This window comes from Acanthopagrus latus, chromosome 4, assembly GCF_904848185.1.
Source record: "Acanthopagrus latus isolate v.2019 chromosome 4, fAcaLat1.1, whole genome shotgun sequence".
Taxonomy (NCBI): domain Eukaryota; kingdom Metazoa; phylum Chordata; class Actinopteri; order Spariformes; family Sparidae; genus Acanthopagrus; species Acanthopagrus latus.
Window position 1 is genome coordinate 29,882,819 of NC_051042.1, and position 27,740 is coordinate 29,910,558.

Consider the following 27,740-nt stretch of genomic DNA (forward strand, 5'->3'; position numbering starts at 1 on the left):
ACGCGGGTGCGCGGTGGAAGTGCTCGGTAAAGTTGGGAGCCAATCAGAGCGCTTGAATACATCAGTGGCTCGTGGAGTCTGACATGTGACTGGGGATGGCGGACAGGAGCTTCCTGAAAGACGCAGTGTGTCACAGGTTTCCGTGACAATTCAACGCTTTGCCCAGTTTAATGGCCTTAAACTGAGATAAGTAGCGGTGCATCATTGTTTCTGCTCCATTATCCTGCTGCCGAAATGATTCGTGGGATAAACGGTAAAATGTCTCAAAGGCTTTAAGAAAAAATGTGCACCCTCCTCCAATGTTTAAATGTTAAAAGTTGGTAATGCAGTAATGACACACCAGTACTGTGCAAATGCATCAACGGAGCAGAGGCTAATGATAACACACTTGAGTTCTCCCACGTATTTAAATTGATTATTGTACATGTTTTTTCCTCAACAGTCATTTTAATTACATAACCCAAGCTGTAATAATCAAAGCCCTAGCTATCATTGAGGATATCTCAGTCTTTGATATCTACTAGCAATCATATCATTAAGAATAAACTCTTGACAAATGTGTATTTAATTAACTTTAGTTACCAGTTATTTCCCTGTTAACAATGCCATGACATATATACTATAATAATACTTTAATGTAAATGGTTAATAAATACTGTGTAGTTCATTTATCAACATAATCTGATGGCTATTAGAGAGTTATATTTTTAACCTTAAGGATTGCTTAAAATATGTTTTATGAACCATTTCATTGATTCCAAACAGTGAAATTACTGAACTAAAGCTACTAAACAAATGCACCATTCATGATTGACAGTAATTATAAAGTGTTATCCATTTTAATCTATTCTTTTTAGCATAATATAAGTTTAAATATGTTAATGAATAAGGTATTTGTGTTATAGCACAGATTGGGATAAACAAATCTGTCATCGCATTAGATGATAAGACAAAAATGTGACTGTAAATGTGTCTTGTATCTCGTATTGTATTCTTCCTGGTTACTGTCATGGTCCTCTGAGGTTTCTCTCTCTGTTATCTGCACCTTTGACTTGCACACAGCTTGTCCATCAACACGCTTCATATTTGATATTTCCTCTTGTGGTACTTCTTTGTATAAAGAACTGCATTCTGTATTTCAAACTTTTTTTTTTTCAAAAACACCACATTTGGGATCAGTTAAAGCTTGGGTCTTGAAATTACTAAAGTTCACCATCTCCCACTGTACTTCTTTTATTTATGGGGTTTTTCACAATATCTCTCAATTTAACTGCTTTTTCAGTGAAATATGTTCATAAAACAGTCCTTTATCTTTGAGGGAGACCTTAGAGAATATAGAAGACATACTTCTGTATGTCAAGATTATGGATGCCTTCCCACTAGACTATGAGAATGAGTTATGAATCAAGGGCCCGCCTGGTGTTCAAGTACAGTGTTTGAGGCAATACCTCCATCTAGTGATGAAAAATAAGATTACAGGTTTAAGAGGTTTTTATCTTCTCCAATGATATAAATTAAGGTGCATTGAGGTACTTCATGTAGAGGAATAAAAAATGCTGTTACCATGAATATTAGGTGTAGTTTCAGTTTCAACATCATTTATATTTTACTGATTTTTACATTTTCACAACATATAAGTCAAAAGTGACACATTTCAAGTGCTCAGCTAATGTTGCTACAGACCCACTGATACCATAACATTGTACAAGTAGAAATAAAAACAACAGGACCAGTATTATACATCAAAACATAATGATTATTATGTAATCTCCACACAGCATGAGCACCAGAGTCTTTGTTGGAGGTGCACTGTGTTACTGGACTTCCTCAACATGATTAGTGTAATGTCATCACAGAACCAGTCAGCTGTGGTATAATAACCACAGACAGTAACTGCAGATATAATGTTTGTTTGTCCACTGCAGACAGCTAATGTCGCAGATGTTCCCAGGGAGGATTCATTCTGCTGTTATGATAATCAGCTCGGCCAAGGAGATGGCAGACAAACTAAATCCGTTCCCCAGACACAACTGCTTCAACCACAGAGACATTCAAATCTAAACATTCAAACTCTGCAGCCGAGATTACGCAAATCAATCTTGCAAAGATACTCCTACAATTATTATTACATTGCAAATGCAAAGAGAAAAGGCAACAGCCATTTTTTTTTTGCCTATACTCCCAGTGACCTACTGTAAAGGTTCAATTTCTAGCATCCGTGTCTCATCCCACTGTGCCCCCCCTTTGCTCTCACCTGTTCACAGCTGTGGTGGTGTTAGCACTGCTGCTTCCACTGCCCATGATGCTGTCTTACCGGCTGCTGACAGCCTCTGCCTGGATCCACTCCACCCCACTCCACTCCACTCCACTTCACTCCACAACCTGAGGCCAATGGTCACACCTGTCCAGGTGAGGGACAGACCTGACAGCCAGTCGCCCTGTCCACTGGCCAAGCCCCTGGCTGTCAGTCAGTATTAATGGCTGATCACCCCTGGAACACGAGGTACGGTTAAGACACTGTGGGAATATGCTCAGATAAATCTTAGAGATGAGCCGGACGGACGACCTAATGCTTTTAATTGTGTTATTAGTGCATGAGTACAGCAAGGACTAAAAGGGGAAGACAATCAATACAATACCATAACCACATCAGCACAATTACAAATTAATTATGTATCGTAATATAACAAAAAGACAAACAATAACATTAATGGGGGCCATTGGTGATGGTTAATATCCATAAGAAATCTCCCCTGCTGTCTCATACTGGACACATTCATCAATGGTGCAAAAAGAAACAAGAAAAAAAAATTAGACAAAGGACTTATTGCTTTACTGGTTGGTAGTAAAGTGTATATAAAGTGTGTTCTTATCTGAGCAAACCTTATATACATAGCATATTTACATTTTTTAAGACTCAACTGTTAATTTATTTCACAAAAAAGAAAGATGTTGTAATTCAGATGACTGAATTATTTAACAATCTGCATATTCAGCTGCAGAAATAACACGTATGACTGTTGTTGTACAGTTAAGGACAGTTGGACTACAAGTGGAAGATGATAACCAGGCTGCTGCCATAGTGAACACTTGTTTTGTACCTGGAGCACCTTATCATTTGAGGGGAAGTACCAGACGGTTTAGCTGTTGCATGACGAAGCAACCATGGCATGATGCCAGGACGTTTTCCCATATTTATATGATGCCGTCAGTTCCTCTTTTCATTTCCTGACTGCAGCCACACATGGAGCAGACGGTTTGCCGAGCACCTGTTCATTAATCCGTCCATTCTTTAGGTCAGTTCTTAAATAGATACCTGAGATAATTAGGGTAAAGACTGATTAGCTCGAAAGCCTAATGGCCATTATCTCACACAGGCAGACAATGGCAGCGTGTCACAGACACAGCAGATGTGATATTTTTTCTGTTATATAATTTTTCAGAAATGTAAATGAAATGTGTAATTATAATTTGAATATTAGATCAATTCAGCTTCTGTTTAGCTGCTTTTGTACATCATTCATTGCAGGTTAAGTGTGGTCAGATGGAGCAAGCATATTTGTGCCTTCTCTCTTTTTTTTCATTCTATTTCCAAAAAATTAATACATTTAGACACTTTAATATCAACCAGAAGTGGCTCCCAGCACAGAATTGCACATAGACACAGACTTAGGCAGCCAGACAAACACAAAACACACATACACAGGCGGGCGCATATACACAGGCAGAGCCATTTTCCTCCATTTTTTTCCTTCGATTTCTCAGCAGCAGCAGCAGTGCAGTCAGCTGCAGGTCACATGACTGGCTTGCCTGATCTCACTGAGCATGCTCAGACCCCTCAGTGTTGTCAGGCAAAATATAAGACAGCAGTAGGAGCAGAGAGATCTGCAATAGATAAACACACAGACTAACACACACCGGCTGGATTGCTCGCAGATACACACACACATACACACCATTAGCACTAAGAGGAAAGACGCTGAAGAACTGGATTGTGGGCTCTGGCTTCTCTGATTTCTTATTTTAATGGGCTTATTGTCATCTATCGTTTCAGCGGAAAACAGCCACCGAGAGAGAGGGGCAGGTGTGCCCTTTAAGAGGGGGAGCAGCTGAGGCAAGGACAGCATCCGAGTCTCCATCCTCTGTGGAGGTAAGTGTGGATGGATGGGGTAGGGGTGCAGAGCGTGGGGGGAGGGGAAAATCCGCCTGACTGCATCTGTGTTTGTGTTGAATATTATCAGAAGGTGGAATGGGGACGTTGATGGTGGATGTGGTAGTGGTGGTGGGGGGTGGGGGTGGGGGGTTTGGCAGAGGGAGGGGGGGCACTTTGTCGGCGACTGTTGGTATGTGAGACGACAGAGGCTGTGGGAATGGCGGGGAGTGGGGGGAAGCAGAGGGGTGTAGATGCTAGCAGTGTTGAGGACATGGCAGGGCAGCAAGCACATAAAGAAAATCAGAGGAGCTGGAGTGGAAGGTGCGGTAATGAGGACAGATCTGCATTCAGTAGGGTGCAGTTGATGTCTGGAAGGGTTTTTCAAGAGGAGCCAGACCTTAACATAAAAAAAAAAGGAGAGATAATCAGGAAGAGAAAAACACAGTGTTGAGATTACTGACATGCAGATAATGGCTCAGTCTGAGATAGAGACGAGCTAACTGCCTTATGTTCTTTGCGAGAAACAACAAAGAAATGAATAATCAGTGTTCATTTACTTCTGTTGACCTAGAAACAGCATAGATGCCTTCATGCCCGATGGTTTTGTGGAGATCTTGTGGTGCCAAAGCTTCGTTTCCATCCCGTCTTCATCTGCACGTCTCAGGATTTAGTCCTGAAAAAATATCAGAAATTCTCATTCCTATATTATTTTAGTTCACTATGCACCACATTATGTACATTTTAATGTGTTTTCTGGTACCGCAGTGTCAGATGTGCAAGTCCTGTTAAAAGGACACCATGCTCATTGTTTACATGCCTGACACAAAATGTGATGGGTTGCCATGAAACACAGTGTGCTGTAGCTGCCTCTGTGATGTCAGTCATGTTGTTTACGCTTGCTGGCTTTTCCTCTGATTGTGTCATAAATTCTCTGTATGTTTGTCATACCACTTTTATGGGAACCCTTTAATTCTGTTATGTTACATTCTTGAGAAATGTCTTCACTCAACACCCTGTTGCCACAGAGCGCTCTCCTCATGCTAACCCAGGAAATTACGTGGCGTTTCAAATACATCCTTCCTTCTATTTTCCAAATGAAAAACGTCAGTCCAACAATGCACTGACACCAGCAGATGGGCTGTTTTTTCACCGTGCGTCTATGAAGGTGCGCCATCCTTTGGTGCTTTTTATATTAATAGATGAAGTTCCTGGGTAAAAAAAACAAAAACAAAACAAAGAAATGGAGACATCCTGGGTACCGAACGTACAGCACATATCTCCCACACATTCTCTCCACAGTGATTAATGCCACTCTGAATGGAGGCAGAGATGGCTGTTGCTAGGATACATGGCAAGGTGAAGTGCAGACCATTTAAAGAAAAAGAGGAGGAGGGCACCGTTTACAAAGCATGGCATCACTGGAAATGGCCTCTTTGTTTCATGTTTTCTTCCCGCACTGAACCGAAATTTCTGTTTTCTTTCAAGGTTTCGCGGTTCCGGAGTGTACGAGGAAAAGAAGCGGTCTGTCGAAAAGGGCCGCTCTGGTTTTTTTTCTGTTTTCGTTCCTTCCAACTGGAAATAAGCTGCAATGGTTGGCAGTATTCAAAGGCCTAAACCTGTCTGAGTGAGCTCTATGAACAGCAGACCCAATGGTAAGACAGCTACGATCCTATTGCTTTAATCCCTGAATACGATTAGGCTCTGTCAGTCATTCATGTTTTTATAACGATGTAGAAAATGCTTAACTTAACGTAGACTTTACATAGAAACTTAAATCTTGTACGGGCTTTATCTAAGTTAGATACTGTACTGTTTATGCACCAGGATCTCCAGGCTTCAGGCTTTTCCCGAAGTGACAAGAGCTGACATTGTTATTTTTGTAAAAAAAAAAAGAAGAAAAAAAAGAAATTTTTATTAGCACATCCCGTTTAGTTGTCTGTCGAGTATTCTTCAGACAACATCCTGTCTGTTGGAATTAAATAGAGCCTTTTTCCGTCTCTTTCTCTCTCTCTCGCTCTCTTTGAGATGCTATATAAAGCAGTGTTTTTGAAGCCCCTTGAACGAGAGGCTAAATAGGGAGATGTGAGAAAGGATGCAAGATGAAAGGACGATAGAAAGAGGTTGCATTTTCTTTCCACTTCACTATAATGGCCTTTTCACGATGTGTGGGCCCACAGGACATCAAAGGCCAGTGTTGGACAGATGAGGAGTCGGACGGGGAGAACGAGTCGGAACAGTTCCTGTATGGTATTCAGGTAGAGCAGACTCTATTACACTTTCTACAGTGAATGTATATGTTTAATATGGTGTTTGCATGATAGTGAAATGTTGTTCTTAAAGTGCTGATGCTAGTTAGTATCGTTTTATATATTGTTTTAATTTCAAAACAACACCACAGCATAATTAACAAAACATAATAACCTAGGGACTCAGTATGAATATTTTATTCCCCCAACAACAATAAAAGAGCTTCTGAAAGGACGTGTTTTGCTGACTTGCACAATCTACTGCTAAAATGTGTTGGCAGCAAAAGAGGAACACACAATTTTGAACATTTACAAGCAATTTTTTTAAAATATTGTTGGTCAAGGTGAATTTCGTTCTACCCGATTGTGGTGCCAGACAATAAACCAGAGGGTCACCAGAAATCTTAGGAATCATTCTGTTGGGGATTATGAATATTTAGACCAAATGTCATGGCGATGTGGTGAATAATTGTGGAGACTTTTCTCTGGTAGTGCAGAACAGATGGACCGGCTCACTGACATTTACACCCTAATGTCTCGCTGCTAGCAGGGCATACTTAAATTCATCTGAAGCAGGAAAGTCTTTTAAAATGTAAGGAGTTTGGTCTCAAATGTGATTTTTTTTTAAACAGGTTTAGTACTTTGACCCTTTGCAGCCATTTGTAACAAAGCAACACGGGCAAATCCATTTCTGTGGCTGCCATTTCATGTCCAATGCTTCAATTCCATAGACGATCTTAATCTGTTACTCATCCTTTTTTTACCGTTATCTCCCCAAGTCCTGTGATTGAAATGTAAATCCAGTCTGGGGACTTAAAGCTCATTTCTATGCAGTCAGAGAACATGAAAGCAGCATATTGAAGATAAGGATGAAAGCACATGATCTGTTCTACTCACTCAGAGCTGAGGAGATGGAGAGTCTGACTTCAAGTCTAGACACCAAGAATATGTAAAACAAACTTAAGTCAACCATTATTATTAATACATAAAAATGCCATGTACGGAGGATGACAAATCTGGTGAGGTAACCCCAGAACATATGAAATGAGAGGATGTGAAACCATCTCTGAAAAAATGTTATTGCGACATGAAAATTCACTCCTGCTGTTTGAGATCTTGATAACACTAACTCATCTCATTCAAACAGATTGTCGTTGCTCACAAAATGATTCTATCAAACATCATATTCTGTAACCACAAATAAGAAATGATGATACAACTTGTTGTTGGATCACAGCTAGGAAATACAGATTAAATGATCCTGGACAGTTCTGACATTTAACAACTGGGATTGTATTTCATGATGCGATTATCTGATCTGATCTGATCGGATCTGATCTGATCTGGAGTGTGTGTTGCAGAGGTGAAGTATGAAACTGCTCAGGTGATTTGAAAAATGTGTTGGGATTGAGTGTGTTAAAAACCAGTAACAGTAATAGAATGAATGGGTGAATGATGGAAATAGCTTTAAAATGAATTGTTATTTAATGTGCAGCATAAAGAGTTGTAACAGTTAGAGAAATGAAATGGATACATGTCTGAAATAAGAAGCTAAAATAATCGTTAACTGGTTCAAATAGTCAGCTAGCTCAAGCTAGCTTGTTAGCTAAAATAGTGGAAAACAATAGATACATGCTTGAATAGCTCATAATAGTTAAATTATTAGCTAACAGTCATAGACAAATGATGGAAATTGATAGTTTAACTTAGTAAATAAACAACTAAAACTAAACACTAAAAGGATGAATGGCGGATAAGACTAAAGACTATAGATGAACATTTGAAATATTTTTATGATAGTGAGATAAAATTAATGGATAATTTGGATAGAATAGTTATCTTATGGAAATTGATGAGTGTTTGAAATAGGTCCATAAAAGTAGAAAATAATTAGTTTAAATAAGAAAATAAGATTAATGGATTTTTCATTCAGCTAAAAATAATAATAGTTAAGGTTGAAACTGTTACCAGTCTTAGATAAATTATGAAAATTGACAACTAAAAGTAACAGACAATTAAAATAGTTAGCTAAAAGTAATGGATAAATAGCACTACAAACGCAAACTTGACTAGAAATTATATTACATTATATGTTTCAGAATCTAGTTTAAATTGTGAGCTGTGTTAAATAATATCTGTTTCCAAATACTTTTTAAAATTCATATAAACATGCTGAGTGGTGTTGAGGCAACTTGAATTAATTTTGTTGTGTGTTTAGCTCAGATGAAGAAACAGAACCACTGCTCCGTAACCTTTCATGTGCTGTAACTGTGAACAGTGCTGCTTGTTACAGGGGAGCTGTGCCGCCGACCTGTACCGCCATCCTCAACTGGACGCAGATATTGAGGCGGTAAAAGACATCTACACCGACAGCGCTGTCTCTGTTAGGTACAGTACTGACACACACACACATACGCAACTGTTATACAATTTGTTTGGATCTATTTTGTGTGCGGTACAGTACGTCTTCATTTAGCACACACTGTACAGAGGAATGACTCAGATACATTGTGTACTAATTTCAGCGAGGTGGTGTCTGGCAAATTAGAACAAAAAAACAACCCTTATTTTTCTCCCTCAAGGGATAATCAGTTGAAAGGGGTTGGAGTGTAATGCATCCCATTAATTATGATAAACTAACTTTATCTGTTGTTGTGTCTCCAAACAGGGAGTATGGAACAATTGATGACGTGGACATCGATCTTCATATTAACATCGGTTTCTTAGATGTGAGTCAGCAGTCCTCTCTCCCTGCACACACCTCCTCCGTCTTTCGCCTCTTACTATTCCGACGTTGACATTTTGCAAAGTAACACATCATTTATAATGCATCGCGCTGCTCATAACTTATTTATGTAATGAGAAATGGCCCTAATTAGGATGCTAACTCTGTATATTTGTGTGTATGTGTGTATGTGTGTGTGTGTCTGACTCAGGAGGAGGTTGCGACAGCTTGGAAAGTTATCAGAACAGAGCCCATTATTCTGAGACTGCGCTTTTCTCTTTCTCAGTACCTCGATGGACCTGGTGAGTAAAGATGTCAGTGTGGATGTTGGTTTTCTGGGAGGGACTTTAGGTATTTGTGCCACTCACTGAGCGTAGGAGGTGAGTACAATATGTGCAATGCAAGAGGGAGAGTGAAAGAAAAGCGTGAGTGTGTATCCGTGCGCTGTGTAATAATGTTAGTCATCTTTACTCAGAGCCGTCAGTGGAAGTGTTCCAGCCCTCCAATAAAGAAGGCTTCAGCCTGGGCCTGCAGCTCAAAAAGTAAGTCATGTCACCTCCAATGTTTCATAGGGAAATTGTGTATAGTTGAAAACAAAACATTTTGCATAACCAAATACGCAGCGTCAGAAATACAAATCCCTATCTAAACAGATTCATGAAATATAACCATTTAATTGTAATGATCTCTCCCACAAAATGATAATGCACACCAGCGTGTTCGCTGACATTCCTTCACTCTCCCCCTTTTTTTTCCCTCTGACAGGATCCTGAGCACGTTCACCTCACAGCAGTGGAAGCACCTCAGTAATGAGTTCCTCAAGGCACAGCAGGAGAAGCGGCACAGCTGGTTCAAAGCCGGAGGAACCATCAAGAAGTTCCGTGCCGGGCTCAGCATCTTCTCCCCCATACCCAAGTTGGTCTCTCTCTCTCTCACACACTCTCACTCTCTCTAATGTTGTGCATCCCCTTTCAAGGCTTCGGCACAACCGCGCCTTTGTCTCATACACAGCCTGCGGCACATTTTGGGGTGGTAACCGACACTCCAGTCCACTCCAGTAAATCATTACTCGTAACATTTTCACCTAAACAAAGTTGCGTGTTTGTATCATGTGTTGTATATCGACAGGATACAGTTGAAGGGATGCAAGACATTGATATTTTTGACAACTGACGCAGGCTACTTTGGTCACTAAATGCAGATGTTTATGTTCACCTGTGACTGTGACTTTTTACGCTTGTCCCGATGATTATGTTTTTAAGAACACAGTTTTATTAGTTACTGTTATTGTCCTGATTGGTACTTCACTGTTTCCAAGTGTCTGTAATCGCTGAAGGAGAAGTTCACTGATTAAATTTGCTTAAGTAGAGAAAAACATTTGTAACAATTATGACTTAATTAGTGTTGTGTTGGTATAATGTTTAGTAATGTTTTGCATTTCTCCACAGGAGGTAGATTTGAAAGTATTCCTGTAACTCAAGTGAGGGCAGGTTTTTATAAATATTGAAAAGGGTGAATTCTGCTTTCTTCAGTTGTCACAAGTGTAGTAAGGAAATAACAGATGGCAGATTCATTTACTAATTTACAGTTGGTTAGTAATAGTAATTTAGAAAACGGCTTATTATTGCTTATGGACGGTTCATTTTAAAGAATAAATAAGGTTTCACAATTTAATGTGCATCCCTATACTTAGAGATTTCAAAGAAATATCCTGTTTTACACATCATTATGTGTATTTTCGATTCAATTCATTCAGTATTATCTGTTTTATTAATTACTTCTAGGTTGTTTCTCTACTAAATATGTTTCTTTTGCCTTTCTTCTTCACTCTTGATCTAGAAAAATGCAATATAAATGAATTTTATTGTCGTACACACTTAAACACGAGATACAATATTTTGTGAGGGATAATAACACAAATAGTAACAGTAATATGTTTATTTACGAAGCAGCTTTCAAATGCAAACATCACTCGGTGCTTCACAGAGGAAGAAATGACTAAAAAGCAAATAAGGGACAATGCAAAGGACACTCAAGTCAGACAACCACCTAAAACACGAGGCAGGACAAAAAACAAACAACACGTATTAAACAAAACAAGTCTGATCATGCACGTCTGGAGCTGCTTTTTAGGGTTAGGGTCACCTTAAAAGCACTGTCTTCTTTTGTCGTCAGCCTGAATCAACCATCAAATCTCTGATCAGAGGACCTGAGATTCCTGCTGGTATTATATGCCAGCAGTGAGCTCTTCGATGTGGACAGATGCCTGACCATGAAAGACTCGGAGCGTTATTACGAGAATCTTGAATGTGATATTGAGCTTTGATGGGAAGCAGGTGAAAAGACATTTGAATGGGTGTGATGTGAGCCTTTTTAGAGGAGTTGGTCAGAAGCTTGGCAGCAACATTTTTAGCCACTTGTAAGTCAGTTCATGGGCAGGTGCGTAATCACTCCATCTCAGCTATAGATAGTAGAAACAGGCGTGATCAAATCAGTACAGAATCAGGGTAAAAAAATGCGACCCATCTGGTCAAGCTGGGAAGATAGAAACACTTTGTGAAGGTTGTGTCTGCGAGAGATGAACTGTAGCAAAGAAGACAAGCGAGGGAGAGGAAGCTCTGACACAGCAGACTGCAGATTGACTTAAACTCAAAATTTGACACACTCAACCAATTTCCCCAGGGGGGAAGTACTCTTCACGGACTCTGTCTTTCCCTGGGACTCTTTGACAGTTATGGGTGCATGGGGATTGAAATCCCGGCCCGCTCGATGGAGGTCAGCTTCACTAACTACTAGGCTGTCTTGACAACCTCACAACTTGACAGGAGTCTCATGTCAAGAGTGTACACGGATAGCGCGCTGAGGGTCACGGTGGAAGTGAACACTGGTTCTTGTATATTAACAGTGAGTGACACGAGCTGCTGCCCAAACAGATTCCAGTTATCTGAGATCAAATCAGTGCAGTGTGAGTGTGTCGCCTCATACAAGAATACACACCGCTGAGCTATGTTGCAAATAAAATTGTCTTTCTGGAAACAGTGAGATAATAAGCTGCATTTCTGCAAAAAAAAAAAACGCCATAAGCACTTTCTCATTATTGAAAAGTAACAGCTGGTGAAGTAATGCACATGAATTGTGTCCCACTTTTTTTCCCTCCAGGTCTCCAAGTTTTCCTCTGATCCAAGACACGGTTTTAAAAGGGAAGCTGAGCGTCCCTGAGCTGAGAGTGACCCGCCTGATGAATCGCTCTATCTCGTGCACCATGAAGAACCCTAAAGGGGAACTCTTCAGCTATCCACCAAACAGCCAGGTGAGGAGCCAGTCTGGACGCTTCAGCACCCGCACACCTCTCAGATTTGGAGTCAGATACCTTTCATGTTCATTTCTGATTTGAAGAGTTACACTCCTCACCCATACGTGAAACACTGCTGATATAGAAACTCTGATAAGTAGTTCAAAATCATCCACAATTCTGTAAAATCTTGATGATAAATGATGCTGTATCATTCTCTTCTGTTTTAATCCACCGTGACCCTCTTCTCAGTCACCCGCCACCTGCACTGTTCCCACCTGAGCCTTTCCTTACCCCTACCGTAACATGGCTGCTGCGCCGTTTCCCATAATGCTTTGTCTTCACTTGACCCATCAGACTGTGGCTGTCCCGGCGGCCAGGGCCCCAGCGCAGATTACCACGAGGCAGCTGATTGAATTGTTTTTCTCATCCCAGGCCGGCGGCCACTGCAAGAACATCCCTACCTTGGAGTACGGCTTCTTAGTGCAGGTTAGACCTCCGGGGGGGAGAATGGAGTCCACTCACACAGCCTGTCTGTTCAGAGTCATTTCTGCAGTCCAAAACATGACAAACAATTGCGTGTACTGTACACGTGTGAGCAACAATAAAAGCCAACCATACAATCTGTTTGGATGTGAGGGCTGTATTGTATTAGCTGTTTATTCGCGGGGGATTGTGCGTCTGCTGGTAGCCGGCAGGGACAAATGGTTGGGCCCACAGTGCATTGTTGTGCTAGCACCTCGTAAACAAGTTAAGACAGCCATAATTGCGGTACACATTCGTAATTTTGTCACAATTCTGCTGCCAAAAACTAGTGGCTTTATATGGCAGTGCTGCAGGTGGGAGTGATAACAGGGGACACCACTGTGCTTTTCTCCTCGCAGATAATGAAGTACTCAGAGCAGAGGATCCCCACGCTCAACGAGTACTGCGTGGTGTGTGACGAGCAGCACGTCTTTCAGAATGGATCCATGCTGAAGGTATCAGTGAGGAGGAGGAGGAGGAGGAGAAACAAACAGTATAGATTTACTAAAAAGACATCAGGAAAAGTTACGAGCAGCATGTACATAAAGTTTTCTTTCTGTAATTGAATCAGTTACGTGATCGGTAAATTAATTTCCCACCGTTGAAGCTGTGAAGGGAGCAGGATTAAGAGTGAGAAAGAGTGTGTACTTTTTTTCTGACACATTTGTTTTCTTGTATGTTTTATGAAGCCGGCTGTGTGCACCAGGGAGCTGTGTGTGTTCTCCTTCTACACTCTGGGTGTGATGTCTGGAGCTGCTGAGGAAGTGGCGACCGGAGCGGAGGTGACAACGGATATATAATAGATTATTTGTATCTTTCTGCTCCTGCAGTGATTCATTGTCGTTTCTCAAAGATTTCTTTTTGCACTGACACATTAGACTGTAACGGTAGCTGTGATGATGTTCACTTCTGATTAGTTAATATTGAAACTGAGGCAGGTTCTTGTGTCATATTACCCTGAAAATGAGTCAGTAAAGGCTTAAAATAAAAGTATAAAATCTATTTTCTCCCCAGGTGGTGGACCTGCTGGTGGCTATGTGTCGAGCTGCTCTCGAGTCTCCCCGCAAGAGCATCATCTTTGAGCCCTACCCATCAGTCGTGGACCCCAATGACCCCAAGACGCTTGCCTTCAACCCAAAGGTCTGCATCCTCACTGCTCATTGTGATTACCAATTAAATCAATAGATGACACATACATTTGTTAATTGTTACCTCTACAAGTGATTTTAGACATCTGTATGTTGCTCCCACTCTCATTGCATACAATGGATGTTTGGCTCAACCGATGAACACAGAAGAAGAATTATGAGAGACTGCAGAAAGCGTTGGACAGCGTCATGTCCATCCGGGAAATGACCCAGGTACAAGAAGGAGATGGGAGGGGGAGAAGGACGTTTTTTTTCCATATGTCCATATGACATCAACCCTGTATGTTTCACTGTGACTGTATTTAGTTTAATATAGCTCAGTGTAGTATTTACTTTGGACTGTGGTGTTCAAGCTGCATGGGTGGGGTCGTTGTTTATCTAAGTGACAATTGCAGATTAGTTTTTCGTCTCTATACTTCCTCACTCTTCTTTCCACTGTGGCTTGACTGCTTTTGTACAATGTATTAAAGGAATCATGGATGCGTTTTCAAACACTTGCTCATTTGACTATGTAAAAAACAAAAAAAACAAAAAAAGGAAATCTGTGGAAAACCAGAAACACACTGCAAACAACACATGGTTGTGTTTTTTTTTTCTTTCCCAGGGCTCATATCTAGAGATCAAGAAACAGATGGACAAACTTGACCCTCTGGCCCACCCTCTGCTACAGTGGTGAGTAGACGGGAGCGGCTCGGAAAATATGGGCTTACTTCTGCTTTGAACGTTAACAGGATTTGATTTGATTCCAGAATCTAAAATACAGCAGTGCTCATTTGCAGAGAGTAAACAAATGATTGTGGAGAACATTATAATGCTTAATGAGCTTTATCATGGAAGATACAAAAAAATGTTTGATGTTGGCCCAGTTTAATTTAGCTGCTTTTCACTCATTGTCCTGCGTTACCACACTGGCATGCTTTACTGGGACATGTGAATTGAGCGGAGCCTTCTTTAAGGTTAATTCCATCATTTTTACAGGTTTGGCAGTACTGCTGTATATTGGAATATATGTAATCAGATAAATTACCTCCGGTGATTGTTCAGTTTCATTGTGGGTGATGTAGGTGCCATGTTTTGAAACCTAGTCCACTGGTCTAGCTTTGCACTCCAGCAACACAGTTAGTTTCCATTATTATCAATCTAGACTATCCATTAACCATAATGGACAGTTTAAAAACAAATCATCACAATCAATTCAGCAGAACCAGAGACATCACCTTCGGAAGTTAGCATCGCCCTGATGTCCTCGATTAAAAGCCTATTGGATTTTGGATTACTGCTGAAAATAAGCTCTCTGGCAAGCACAAGCTTATGATACTTACACATTTTGTTCAGCAACATAATCTTCACAGATCAGCTCCACTTTTGTGATTGTCCGAAATGTAAATTAAAACACTGCAAGTAAAAAGCCAGTGTTATATATATAAACAGACTACACTGCGGTCGTATTATATAAACATCACCACTACTAAGTGTCTTACAAAAAAATGACTGTACACTTTTTCTTTAAACTAATCAATCTACAAGCTGTAGTCGACCTGTAAAGACAGAGTAGAGAGTAGATGAGTCTCTGTGTCTGGCATGACAGCATTTAATGTCCACATTTTTAAGACACATAAGCATTTTGTAATTAAATTGTGGGACATTTAATGCCATAGAACAAAACATGTAAACCACAGACCTTATGTGAGGTGTTGAACTGAAAACCTATTCAAAAAAGCCACAGACTTTGAGACGACAAAACCGAAATGCAAAAACGCTACCTGATATCTGGGTTTTAGGACTTATTACTACAGCACTCTGTTCCATGCATTCATCTTCCTTTTCACAACCTGGTTCATTATCCATAATGTTGCAGTTTGCATTAGTCAGGATTTTGTCATATTACATAAAGCTTTCTCTGGAGCTACAAATGGCTTTATGCTACTTTTTTCAAGACCTGTAAAGAAATTGTGTAAAATTGGTGCCGTTTTAACGCCTGCTGTGAAAAAGGCCCATTGTGGTTCAAACAAAGTGGCAGCAAAATGGCTGGTACTCTAAATTCTGTGTCACATTATGTTATTTATCTTTTGATCCTCTCTTTGTCTTTCCGCAGGATTATTTCCAGTAACAGGTCCCATATCGTCAAGCTGCCTCTGAGTAGGGTAGGAACCAGAATGTCATCCCCTCAAGTGTCCTCTGTCAAATGAGTTTTTAATGCTACGTGATGTAATTTGACGGCTCATACTCATTCTCTGTCTGTTTGTCTCTCTCTCGCTCTCACTCGTCTCTTACGTATCATTTTGATAGCAACTGAAATTCATGCACACCTCCCACCAGTTCCTGCTGCTCAGCAGCCCCCCGGCCAAGGAGGCTCGTTTTCGCACTGCCAAGAAGCTGTACGGCAGCACCTTCGCCTTCCAGTGAGTCCTCCCCGTTCCTCTCATTAGCTGACACAGCAGTCATGCAATCAAAACTCTTGTGTTTTTATTGAATGGCTACTTCGAGGCTTAAAACCATTCAGACTGTTATAAAAATATCAGAATAATAATTTGAGGTAATTTTATTGCCGAGCTTGTGGCTGTTGGGCACACGAGAAACGTGAGAAATCACTTACTGTAAATAATTGATCTCAAATCAAGCATAGTGACTAAAAATGCATACATAATTGAGCATTACAGCGGTACACTCTGTCAAACACGAACACGTCTCGGTGTAACACCTGGTCATTATGTTGCGGATGGAAGGAACCACTCTAGCAGATTTTTATGGACCCATAACAAACAACAGCACAGAGCAGTGGCCATTCTCTTGGACGGAGAAACCACCTCGCTAAGCCAGCACATGGAGCCAGCGCTATCTGTGAGATAGAGATTTGTACTGTAGCAGATGGGGCTTTGCTGAATATTTTAGATACACACGGCCCATCTGGGCACTCGCTGGGTACAACTAACTCGTGAGCAGTGCTAACAGTCTCTCTTTGTGCTGGTTAATGCTGAAAATTTCATAATACTCAGTAGTTAATGCCAAATTCTTAATGTCAGCTTGGCTGCCATCATTTTATGTTGATATAAATAGAATTGTAGGAACTATAAATACAGGTTCAAAGTCAGTTTAATGACAATCTGTGAGATTTTGAAGGGAATCCATAAACGGCCGCTTTGTGAAATTACAAACTTTTCCCTGTTCAGTTTATCAGACTGTGGGAACAAGAAGTTCATACTGCTTCGGAACTAGTTAAAAATAACAGCAGTCATGACACCGCATTTTATTTTAAGACAGTCCAGATCCTGGAGATGGATTCAGCAGAACACAGAGAACGACTGTCTGCTTTCATCTTCATCTTTAACACTTTTAATACCTTTTTTTTTTTTTTTAATGATATAAATACAGACGACTTTGATCATATAACAGAATGTCCCAAAATATCCTCGAACAAATTTTATAAATAGATGATGTGGTTGTTGGCAGAAGAGAACTCTTCTTGAGTCATCTCAGTTTTCCAAAAATACTTTTTTTAGTAGTAAAAAGCATTTTCAAAAACAGTATATCATATAAAGATAAATGAACTAATAGCGAATTTCCACTTATCACAACTTTGAAGACTTGAACATTATGGATCTGGCCGCTACACGTCAATGGTTGCACACTGAGATCCACACCATTTGTATTCACACAGCACTTTGTTATATCTCTTCTTTCCCATCTCTCCCTCTCTCTACACTTGCTCTAGTGGTTCCCATATAGAGAACTGGCACTCTGTTCTGAGAAATGGACTAGTCAATGCCTCTTATACCAAACTGCAGGTACGTAACCCTGGCAGTTGGCTGGAATTTACGATGCATCTCCTCTCGGACAGTGAACCTGCTCTCGGGCAGAGCAGGCTCGCTGTCCGGCTGATTCATTTTTGCAGTTAATGGATGCCAGCTTCCCTTTCGTCAGCTTTGCAATTGGCATTTTAGCGAGCGGGGCACACTGGGAGATTCTCCTGGCCGATGCCGGGCACCTATTTCCCTCCTCCGCCGGCAGCAGCGGACAGCACGTCCCTTCCAGTTGCAGGACAAAGGGAGGGGGCTGTGGTGTCGGCTGTGATGTCAGGAGGCTGCCTGTGTGCCCTGTTGGGGTTAACCACCTAGAGCACTGAGTAGGTTAGGTCTGAAGCTGAAGGATGCAAAGGACAAGCTCCATGATAGTGAGTATAGACGTCCTGTGGGTGATAAAGGATTGATCCAGAAAAGGTCAGTAACTGGCACCACTCATTCCCTTTTCAGACCTGGGTCAAATAGTAGCGTGCGGTCATTTAAAGTTCATTTAAATCTCAATGATACTGTATTGGTGCAGTAGACCAAACCATAGAGATCATTTCAAGGCCGAAGCAAAATGAATTCCTGTTGGACTCAGGTCTGCATCCATCTGCATCTTTATATTTTTCTGCCAGTGTTGCTGTTGCACTTTGTGACCCAGGCCTGCAAAAAGATAAATAGTCAAGCAAGAAAAGAAAAAAGTGAGCACTAGAGAGCGCCAGATTGTCTCTTTTGCACAACACGGCTGATAATGAGTGCTTGGAGATACACCTCCGTGTCATGAAATGGATTAAACATATTTAAATGTGAAATCTCAAGGATCTTTGAGACTTTGACGCCGCCGGTGATTGCTCTATCATGCTGATGTGTTTCATTTACGCCCCCCTTTGTTCTCCAACTTTTGAACTCTCCATCTTTGATCTCGCCTCAGTGCTCGTCTCTCTCTCTCACTCTCCTCTCCTTTTCACCTTGAGCATTGACACCACCCCCTTCCTCTGTCATTGTGTGTCACAGGAGGAGGAGTTTGCCTCCAGCTTCAGCCATCACACAAAACCCTTCGTCTAGTGTTGCTTTTGATTTCTTCCAGATGTGCCACGTCCTGACCTCCACCTTCCTTCACATTTTGTTCCCAAATTCTCAAGTCGCTCTTTGTTCCTTCCTCTCATTTCTCCTCTGGTTTCACTGTGGCGCATGAACACTCGTCCACGTTGCACCTGTGGTCCTTTCGTTTTTTTCCTCTCATTCTGGACATTCATGTTTGGAGGCTTATCATCATTATCAGTCATCCTCTTGCTTCTTTATCATCTTTACCTTAAAGTCATCGTACATGGTCTCATTTCTCATCAGCATTGCTTGAATACCTGGACATTTTTCACACCAGATTTTAGAGCATCACACAATCTTCATTGTGGAAAGAAAATATATTGGTAGTTTAAGGTGGTCCTGTGGAGATTAATGGAGTTGTTTCCAGATAAATGGAATAATAAAACTCTCTTTTCTTTCTTTGGCTCTGTACCATCCACCATCTTTGGATTTAATTGTGTGTGTGTTGTGTGTGTCTGTGTGTGTTTTAAGTCTGCTTAGTCACTTGGGTTAACTGGTAAACTGTCACAGACACATATAAAACACTGACTTTTAACTAGGGCTGGGCAATATGACCTCAAAGGTGCATTATTTAAGAATTATGGTTGAAAAGACTCAACTAAAATGATCAACAGAATGTGGAGGAAAGACAGTTTGGATGTTATGACGTCCATGTTATGTGTTCCAATGTTTAACATGCTAATCACCTAGCTCTGGTCTGTCCCAGGTGCTCAGAGCTCCCAGCCCGGACCACTAACTGCACGGCTAACAGAGCTAACTTCGTTAACTAGCTCCACGTTTCTAATTCTTACATAGTGCAACTTTTCAAATTAATATCTTGATAATGTAGAATGTCAAAAGCACTACATAAATGCTAGGACTGGTCGAGGAAAATCAAGCATCATTACATTTAAAAAATGACTGGGTAAAGACAAGTATTAGGCAAGTTGAACAGTCGTTTAAGTTCAGAAAATGACACCACTTAACTGTAATGTAGCCTTTAAAAGCAGGACAAGACAACACTTCTGGCATATCACAATATAACAACATCCAAAACAAGTATGATACAATGATAACAACATAATATATTGCCTAGCTCCACTTATACGTGTCTTTCCATGATTTATCTACAGTACGACTGGTATGTATGCACTATATGTGGGAGTGCATCCACGTGTGTGTGAGTGTGTGAAGTTGGCCTGTGCAACTGCTCAGTGACCCTTAACTTCCTTCCTGCTCTTTTCAAACCCAAGCTGCATGGGGCAGCGTACGGAAAGGGCATCTATCTGAGCCCCATCTCCAGCATATCTTTTGGATACTCAGGTAGGAAACGATCCCTCCGGCCCGCCCAACCCCCCTTTTTCTTTTAATTTTTCCACCGTGTTGACTGCGTGCGCTCTGTGTTTGTAACATGGCCTGGTTATCACCGTGGAATACTTCATTTTCACTTGTGGGAGCTCTCCATGCAAACGCTATCGTCCTGCTCTGTGTTGTGTGTCCATTTTTGGGGTGCTGGGGCCTTGGGCCTTTTACCTGAGCTTGCGTGGCACGTACCATACCATGCATTATGTTGTGGCTGTGTAAATTGGGGCTGTCAGTGGATCTGTGTGTGTCGCTTTGTACTTTGTTGGCTTTTTTGATATTGTTTTCTTTTCTTGGGGTGGGGCTGTAGAACCATGTAAAAAATCAAACAGACCTCACCTTACTTCTCCTTGCATATTTCTGCTGAAACACAATTTCAGAGGTTAGGGTTGGGGTTAGGTTTGGAGCCTGCTATGGTAGTCTGGTTTTGGTGCTGGTTATGTGGACAGGAGGTCATCCAGTTGCCAGAAGGACCAAACTAGAAACAAGCCTCTGAGCAATGGCTTCCCAGTCTTAAGGGACCCACACACCGCCCAGACTCAAACCAACTGCCTTTATCTTACCACTCCATTGCCTCTCGTCTGACCCGTTCAGCAGAAAAGTTGCATTGAAACATACCACCTCGACTACTGCCAGCTACACAGGAGCATGTACTTTCTGCGCTTGCGCGAGATGCATTGAGTCTCCTTAACATTGGGTGGCACCAGTCTCGTGCCAGTAATCCAAAACATGAAAACAGGAAATGACGGAACAGAGTGCAGACCATCGTCACTTCCACCCCTCCCACACACCTCGCTGATTCACTAGCACACCGCCAATCAGAGTATCCAATGGCGTCCAATCCTCAGACCGCCAACACTCTCAGACTTTACAAGTTGCATCTGACCAGACACTGTTCCTGCCTTTATAGATGGGTGTAGAAATCTAAAGACGGAAAAAAAAAAATCAGCTGCTGGACATACGACCAATAATCTTTTGAATGAAAACCAAGAAATAAATACTTAAGTTATTGGGACAAATTATCAGAAAATGCTAACAGCGCTACCTGCTGTATCTCCTTCTTTCTCTCCGTACTGAAAGTTGCAGTTCACGTTGAAATATTCATCAGTAATTTGGGACAGTAACCTTCATATGAAGGTTAGCACCGTGGGTGATAATTTGTCTGTACAAGGAGCTCAAGACCACTAGAGGAAGGTTTTTCACAGCTTGAGTGACTCGAGGTAAGGTCGTTCTGACTCAGGGCTGTTTGCTCTCTGTGTGCTACTTCTTGCAGGAATGGGGAAAGGACAGCACCGCATGCCCACCAAAGATGAACTGGTGCAGCGTTACAACCGAATGAACACCATCCCACAGGTGAGTGAACAGGATGTATTACAGCCTCGCACGTACGGGATTTACAACATAATAGAAATACTTTATCCTTTGAAAAGATAGTTGGGCTCCGTGAATCCTGACTCCCATTATACACAAAGAAGAAAATGAAGGAAGGAACAGAAGCGCTGAAAGATATTGGTTTCCAGTTGAGGACAATTTTTTGTATATTGAAACGAAATGTTTCTTACAATCGCTGTGTCTCGGTTCTGATTGTTTCAGTGTTTGAGATCATTAGAGTTGAAGCACGGTCTTTACTGCAGCTGCTTGCCGGGATTTAACTGTTGCCTCTTTCTTTCAATAGAGCCGTCCAATACAATCGAGGTTTCTTCAGAGTCGAAACCTGAACTGCATCGCTCTGTGCGAAGGTAATAACGAGCGGAGGGTATAATACATGTGAAAGCTGAAATAATGATGGATATAAGGGCTGTCACAATATCAGATTCTCACAGAGTGTTTATTGCAGCATAAAGAATTCACAATACCTACAGAAAATATGTACAAAAAGATATGCTCAGTCAAATTTATCTTTAACTCAGTGTGTTATCTGTTGTTTGGCAAATGTATAACATTAAACTACAAGTCTGGGGAGGTGTAGAAACAATCTGTGACAATAAATGTACAGAATTTTACAAAAGAACATATTTACCGTTCTGTGGCAGCTGGAGTTAAGGTGCATCACCGCCACCTACTGTCACATAACAAGAAGGGACAGAAGGCTGAAATGATTTAGGAGGCGATGTGTATCCACACAGTATTATTACATGTGTATTATTAGCACAATATCAGTATTTCGTTTTTAAATATCAGGATTATCATCAATAACGGTATATCACGGAAGCCTGTGTCTCTGATCATTTTAATTTAATGTTTACTTGTTCAGACATGATTTATATGAGTAAGTCTCTTTCATCAAATTGGGCAAAAGAAGACAGTTGAAAAACTTAAAAGGCGAAAAGGAAACACCCTAAAATTGCATCAGAAAATTTAAAATAAACCTGGGTTATTTGAGGAGTGTGTGTGAATATAATAAAAACATGTATACCAGTTCTAAAAAATAGACCAATATGATTATTATGCAAACAAAGAGGTGAAATAAAGCACAACACTAAAGATAAGAATTGAGTTTAAGCACTTAAGGTGTCATGTATTTTAATTTAAGTTAGTGTATGATACCAAAAACAACAGCATATCAGCACTACTGCAACTGAAAATAAAAATAACAATAGAAGAAGAAAGTACAATAAGACCGTGTTTGATACTGTTGGTGTAACGTGTGTATTTTATCCTTTAAATAGTTATCACATCGAAGGATCTGCAGAAACACGGCAACATCTGGGTGTGTCCGGTGTCCGACCACGTCTGTACTCGCTTCTTTTTTGTGTGAGTGTCTCCAAGTATCATTACATTAGGCAGGAGTTTGTATAGCAGCCAGTAAATCTTAAGTTCATTATCACGCTTATATAACGCATTGTTAATCATAAATGAAAAAAAAAAAAGGTTGTATATGCTGCAGTCGTCCCATGTCACCCATTATCATTTAAAATGAGCAGTGAATGATTTGTGCTGATGGGTGTGCGGCGCTAGAACTGCACTCGAGTGGGTCCCTCTCAGGTCATAGCCTTTCAATATGGATGTTTAACGCTGTGTTTTGTGGCTCGGCAAATCAAAAACATGGCCGCTGATGTCCAAGCTTTTTGGACACGCGCTCATTCACCAGATGGCCAAGTCTATTATTATGTCCACTGCTGTCTTCCGAGTTGGAAATTGGATTTTGAGATGGCCCGCAATCAAATTTAAATCGCGGCTAAATATAATCGAGTTCTGAACTTGCGCTCAGTGTGCGGTTGTATTTTTCAGTTTGAAGAATCGGATAGAAGAACAACAGGATGATTTCACGTGTCAGACCTCGCAATTTCTCTGCTTCCTCGACAAAAATAAATCACAGAGGCTCACTTCTGTACATAAAAATAACTTCTTTATCACCAGTATTTTGCTTTGTTAATAAGATAAGGATAATGCTAAACTGTGTGTCTGCTTATTTAGTCTTCAGCCTAGTTCCTTATTCCAACGAGCAGCAACACACATCAGAGAAAACCGTAAAGATGCTAGGTTTTTATTTTGTTGACGAGAGGATGAAAAGAAAACAGAAGGGATATCATATCCTCATGTCGACTCACGTTTCTGGTGTGTGCAGGTATGAGGACGGCCAAGTAGGAGATGCCAACATCAACACCCAGGAGCCTAAGGTGCAGAAGGAGATCATGCGTGTGATTGGGACCCAGATCTACTCCAGCTAATGGAGGTTCTCCATTCGTCTCTGGGGCAGAGGCACGCAGGCAGGCAGACAGCGAATGTTTGGGCGAGCTGACCTCAGGCCTGATGCTGAAGGCCGCGGGCGCTCTAGAGCACATTATTTCTAAAGTCGTTTTGTTCTGGTCCTCTCATTTTCCTCTCTCTCCTTTGTTCCTCGTCTCCAAGTGGTTTTACGCATTATATGTTCGTTAGACCTTCGGTTTTGGTCTCACGTGGTTCAAGTCAGTCGGTCTGCTTTTTCTCAGTTCACGTCACCTTCCATCAGAACTGTAAAACACTGATGACGACAAAGGAAGTCACCGGTGTGGCTCCACCAGACAAAGACACACTGTCAAACCCAGGGTCAGCTGGGCTTTCTTCGTACTTGCTGCACTTTTACTGATCCTTTGGACTAATTATCTCTATTTATCATTTCTCTTTGTGAATTGTAAAAAAAAACAACATCATTCCAAGTGATAATTAGATCCCTTTGTGGAAAATAAGTGATGGATTTACATGCACATTGAAGTTTGTTCTCTTATTGTGTTTGCAAAGGCATTATCTCTGATTCATTTATTTAATATTCTTTGACAAATGACATGAATTAAGGCCGGTGACATGATCATATTGTTATCCGAGGGGCGAGCTCTGCTCCGTCGCTTATCCCTGATTCACTCGACGGAGCTTCCAGAATCCAGTAAAGCGAGGTGTGGCTTGAACTCAAGTTGCCTAACACTGTAGGCACTTTTTGATAACATTATCAAGTGTAAAAATCCAGCTATTAACAGTGTTATGATTTTTATTTCAGAACTTAAATTGGTTCTGATTGACGATGCACTTTTCAAAAACCTCACAACCCCCAAAAGGTCAAAGAGAGCGGACAGAAGAGTAACAAGGCAGGGTCGTACAATATCCTCACAGCTCCTCCTCAATATTTCTGGTGTGAACATTAATGAAATTATATTCTGTGAGGCAAAAGGGCTCCCACTGCGAATCAACACTCACGTCTGAAGCTTCTTGCACTCACCAATGTTTTAAGTTTATTTTTCTTTAGTGTTCGCAGTGGTATGCTTTAATTTGTCTGGCCTGAAAAGCTGAAATATGGAACTGGAGTACTATGTTTTTTCTCCGTACTTGCCAGAAAGGTTTGAGCAGTTTGACATTTTGAAGACGGTAACCGCAGATAAAATGTCGTCGTATCCGTCAGCTGCAGGGCTCGTAACGTTTCGAATCTGCGTTAATGTAAAATATTCACGAGAGCTGAGAAATGAAAACGGTGCGTCAAGACCTGGTCGCAGTGAGTTTGGTGCCCCCAGAGTTGTTCAAGAAATTGCTCAATGGAGGATATTTCAGGCGTATCTTAAACTGGTTTAACTCTCAACAACAGCAATACAGATACAATATCACAGTTAAATTACACACATATGACCATCGTCTTACTCTGGCTGCAAACAAAAAAACAGAAAACCGTGGATTTGATTTCATCCGTGGACACGTTATATATCTGTTGCTTTTTGTTCTATGTTCTTAAAAAAAAAAACTACCACAATCTGTCCTGTGCGGATATTTTGTTCATCACTTTTTTCTTAAAGTGGTGAGTATCTCATTTTTCAAAAAAACCCCGAATCTCTTTGTGTACGAGCAACGCCACACATTGGATTCACAACCTACAAAATCCACTGTACAGATAATTCATGGACAATTTCACCAAACTATCTACTGACAGTATCCAGTCAAGGAGCTCACGTCCTCCCAGGCTCTGACTAATGGACACTGGATGACATAGATCCGCATTAATGTGCAAACTCTTACGGTTTCAGCCCTCGGAGATTTGCAACCTTGTATAGCTAATCGAGTTTATCAGTTAGTCATGTACTGTATGTATGTATGTACGTGTGGGTTTGTATTTTCTTGACATTATACTAGACATTGCACTTATTCAACGTTTGCCTAAACTGGAGAAGATGCGCTGTCCTCAGACCTGCGACAGACGAGTAGTAGTGGAGGAAAAAAAGAAGAGGAAAAAAAAAATATATTTATGGAGTCAGTGAGACTATAATATCCAACATCTTAACCAAGTCTGTGCCGAGACGGGCTTTCAGTCTCCTGTCTCCTGGAACTAAAAAAAATTCTGACTACTGAATGGACTTTTGAGGCACTGAAAGCGAGAGCGAATTGTAAATAAGGACATTGGAAAAACTCTGTTGAAATGAAATGCATTGCCCAGAAAGAAAGACGGACATGTACAGCTCACTCATTGTGTGAGCATTGTCTGTGCTAATAGCTGATGCCTGTTTTTTTGGCGAGAGATTTGAGCAGCAAGATTCACTTTGAGAATCCATTCTCCCCCACCCAGCTGTCTGTCTCCGGTGAGTAATGTTTGTTTTCCGAGGACGATGTTGACGACAATGGTGGTGATTATGATGATGATGATGATGACGATGACGAAAAGAATAAAGCCTGATTTTGCACAGTTTTATATACAGTCTCCTTTTCTTTGATTTCTCTGTGGATAATAGTTTGGTCATTAAATGTTTGAATTGTCTGTCTGTGAGCAGAAGGGGGCACCATTACTCCACCAACACACCCCTGAAACCACCTGAGTCCTCTATTCTATTTGATGTCTAGACTGAAACTCAAACCAGACTCCTTTTTTTTTTTTTTTTTTTTTGTTCCTTCTTGCATTCATAACTCTCACGTGTATAATTACTTGCGAGAGTTCATGCAATTATAAGTGAATTATAATGTTCTGAGTCTGCGGACCTTTTCTTTTTCCACGTGAATCAGATTTCCTCAGAAGTTCACACAGTGACGTAAATCAATTATCTGCAATCAGCACTTCTATTCATAGAGGCATTATGTCCCGTATTTAAAAAAAAAAAGGTTTTAATTGAAACGTGCTTCTGAGATATAATTCACCGGTGTTTGTGTTTGTCACAAAGCATGTTGGCCACGCGTGACAGAACATGCTGCTCTAGTGATTCTCGCCTGAAAATAGTATTCATCGATGCATGAAGACAGACGGAGGGGAAAAAAAGTTGGGTGAATAATAATCACAGCCTGACTGATAAACAAAATGTCTGCCCTGCTATCGCCACATTGTTAATATATATCCTGTGCAAATATAAGGAGAGAAGCTAGTGGATATAAACACTGACGTGCATAATATACATTCATCTACTAACTTGAGCGATGCATGAAAAACGGATGGTTAGTCTGTCTCTACACCACAAACACACCAAACATCTTTTTTTAAGGACACGTGATAAAACACACCTCAGTTTTTAAACATGTCACCACAGGTCAAACAGATTTCTCATTTCAGAACGTATTGATTCCCTCCTGAGGGAAGCGGTGCAGGGCGGACCGATATACCGCCGCGTGCCGCAGCACCTACGGGCCCGCTAAAAAAACCACATCTGAATGTTTCAATTCATTGCATCACAAATTCATCCAGGTTTTACATTGATTCCTCCTAATCTGCCCTGGTTCAAATACGGCCTCAAAATAGAGCAGACCGCTAACAGTTGTTGACCCCCCCTCCCCCCATCCCCATTTGCTCACTCCCCCCCTCCCTCCCCTGCTGTCTGTCTGAGTCTCCGACCACAGAAAAGCTCTCCTCTTTCAAGAACCAGCTGAACACATCTGATCCCACTATTCTGCTGCAGAAGTCCGGTCTGATGGCTGTTTTGGCACGGAAGGCCCTCGTCTGTATACCGACAAGTGCTGGGTGTGTAGAGAGCGGGTATAATCACGGG

The 27,740-nt window shown here is 41.1% G+C and overlaps 1 protein-coding gene across 12 annotated transcripts; it reads left to right on the top strand.

Moving 5' to 3' along the window:
- Positions 1–67: 67 nt before the first annotated feature.
- Positions 68–26,463, top strand: LOC119017699 (protein mono-ADP-ribosyltransferase PARP6). Of its 12 annotated transcripts, XM_037094576.1 has the most exons (25): positions 68–253; positions 2,265–2,409; positions 4,055–4,150; positions 5,639–5,805; positions 6,331–6,408; positions 8,678–8,787; positions 9,068–9,128; positions 9,336–9,426; positions 9,600–9,666; positions 9,890–10,039; positions 12,284–12,434; positions 12,774–12,905; positions 13,301–13,396; positions 13,631–13,723; positions 13,956–14,081; positions 14,237–14,302; positions 14,694–14,761; positions 16,185–16,233; positions 16,379–16,491; positions 17,802–17,874; positions 20,208–20,277; positions 21,590–21,669; positions 21,992–22,055; positions 22,986–23,070; positions 23,885–26,463. In XM_037094576.1, the coding sequence occupies exons 4-25, from the start codon at positions 5,803–5,805 to the stop codon at positions 23,985–23,987; spliced, it is 1,929 nt and encodes a 642-aa protein (XP_036950471.1). In that variant the 5' UTR covers positions 68–253; positions 2,265–2,409; positions 4,055–4,150; positions 5,639–5,802; the 3' UTR covers positions 23,988–26,463. The 12 variants fall into 12 exon arrangements, 9 of the variants coding, with proteins under 9 accessions (XP_036950471.1, XP_036950472.1, XP_036950476.1 ...); XM_037094577.1 differs by lacking the exons at positions 68–253; positions 2,265–2,409 and having other exon boundaries at positions 3,834–4,150; positions 14,240–14,302; XM_037094581.1 differs by lacking the exons at positions 68–253; positions 2,265–2,409 and having other exon boundaries at positions 3,834–4,150; positions 12,852–12,905.
- The last annotated feature ends 1,277 nt before the right edge of the window (positions 26,464–27,740 follow it).

Bases quoted from the DNA above. Each gene is read 5' to 3' on its own strand.
- LOC119017699 (XM_037094572.1), top strand. From the start codon at position 6,301: ATGGCCTTTTCACGATGTGTGGGCCCACAGGACATCAAAGGCCAGTGT. The intron at 13,724-13,955 runs GTGACAACGGAT...TTTTCTCCCCAG, and splicing joins AAGTGGCGACCGGAGCGGAG to GTGGTGGACCTGCTGGTGGC. The intron at 21,670-21,991 runs GTGAGTGAACAG...TTCTTTCAATAG, and splicing joins GAATGAACACCATCCCACAG to AGCCGTCCAATACAATCGAG.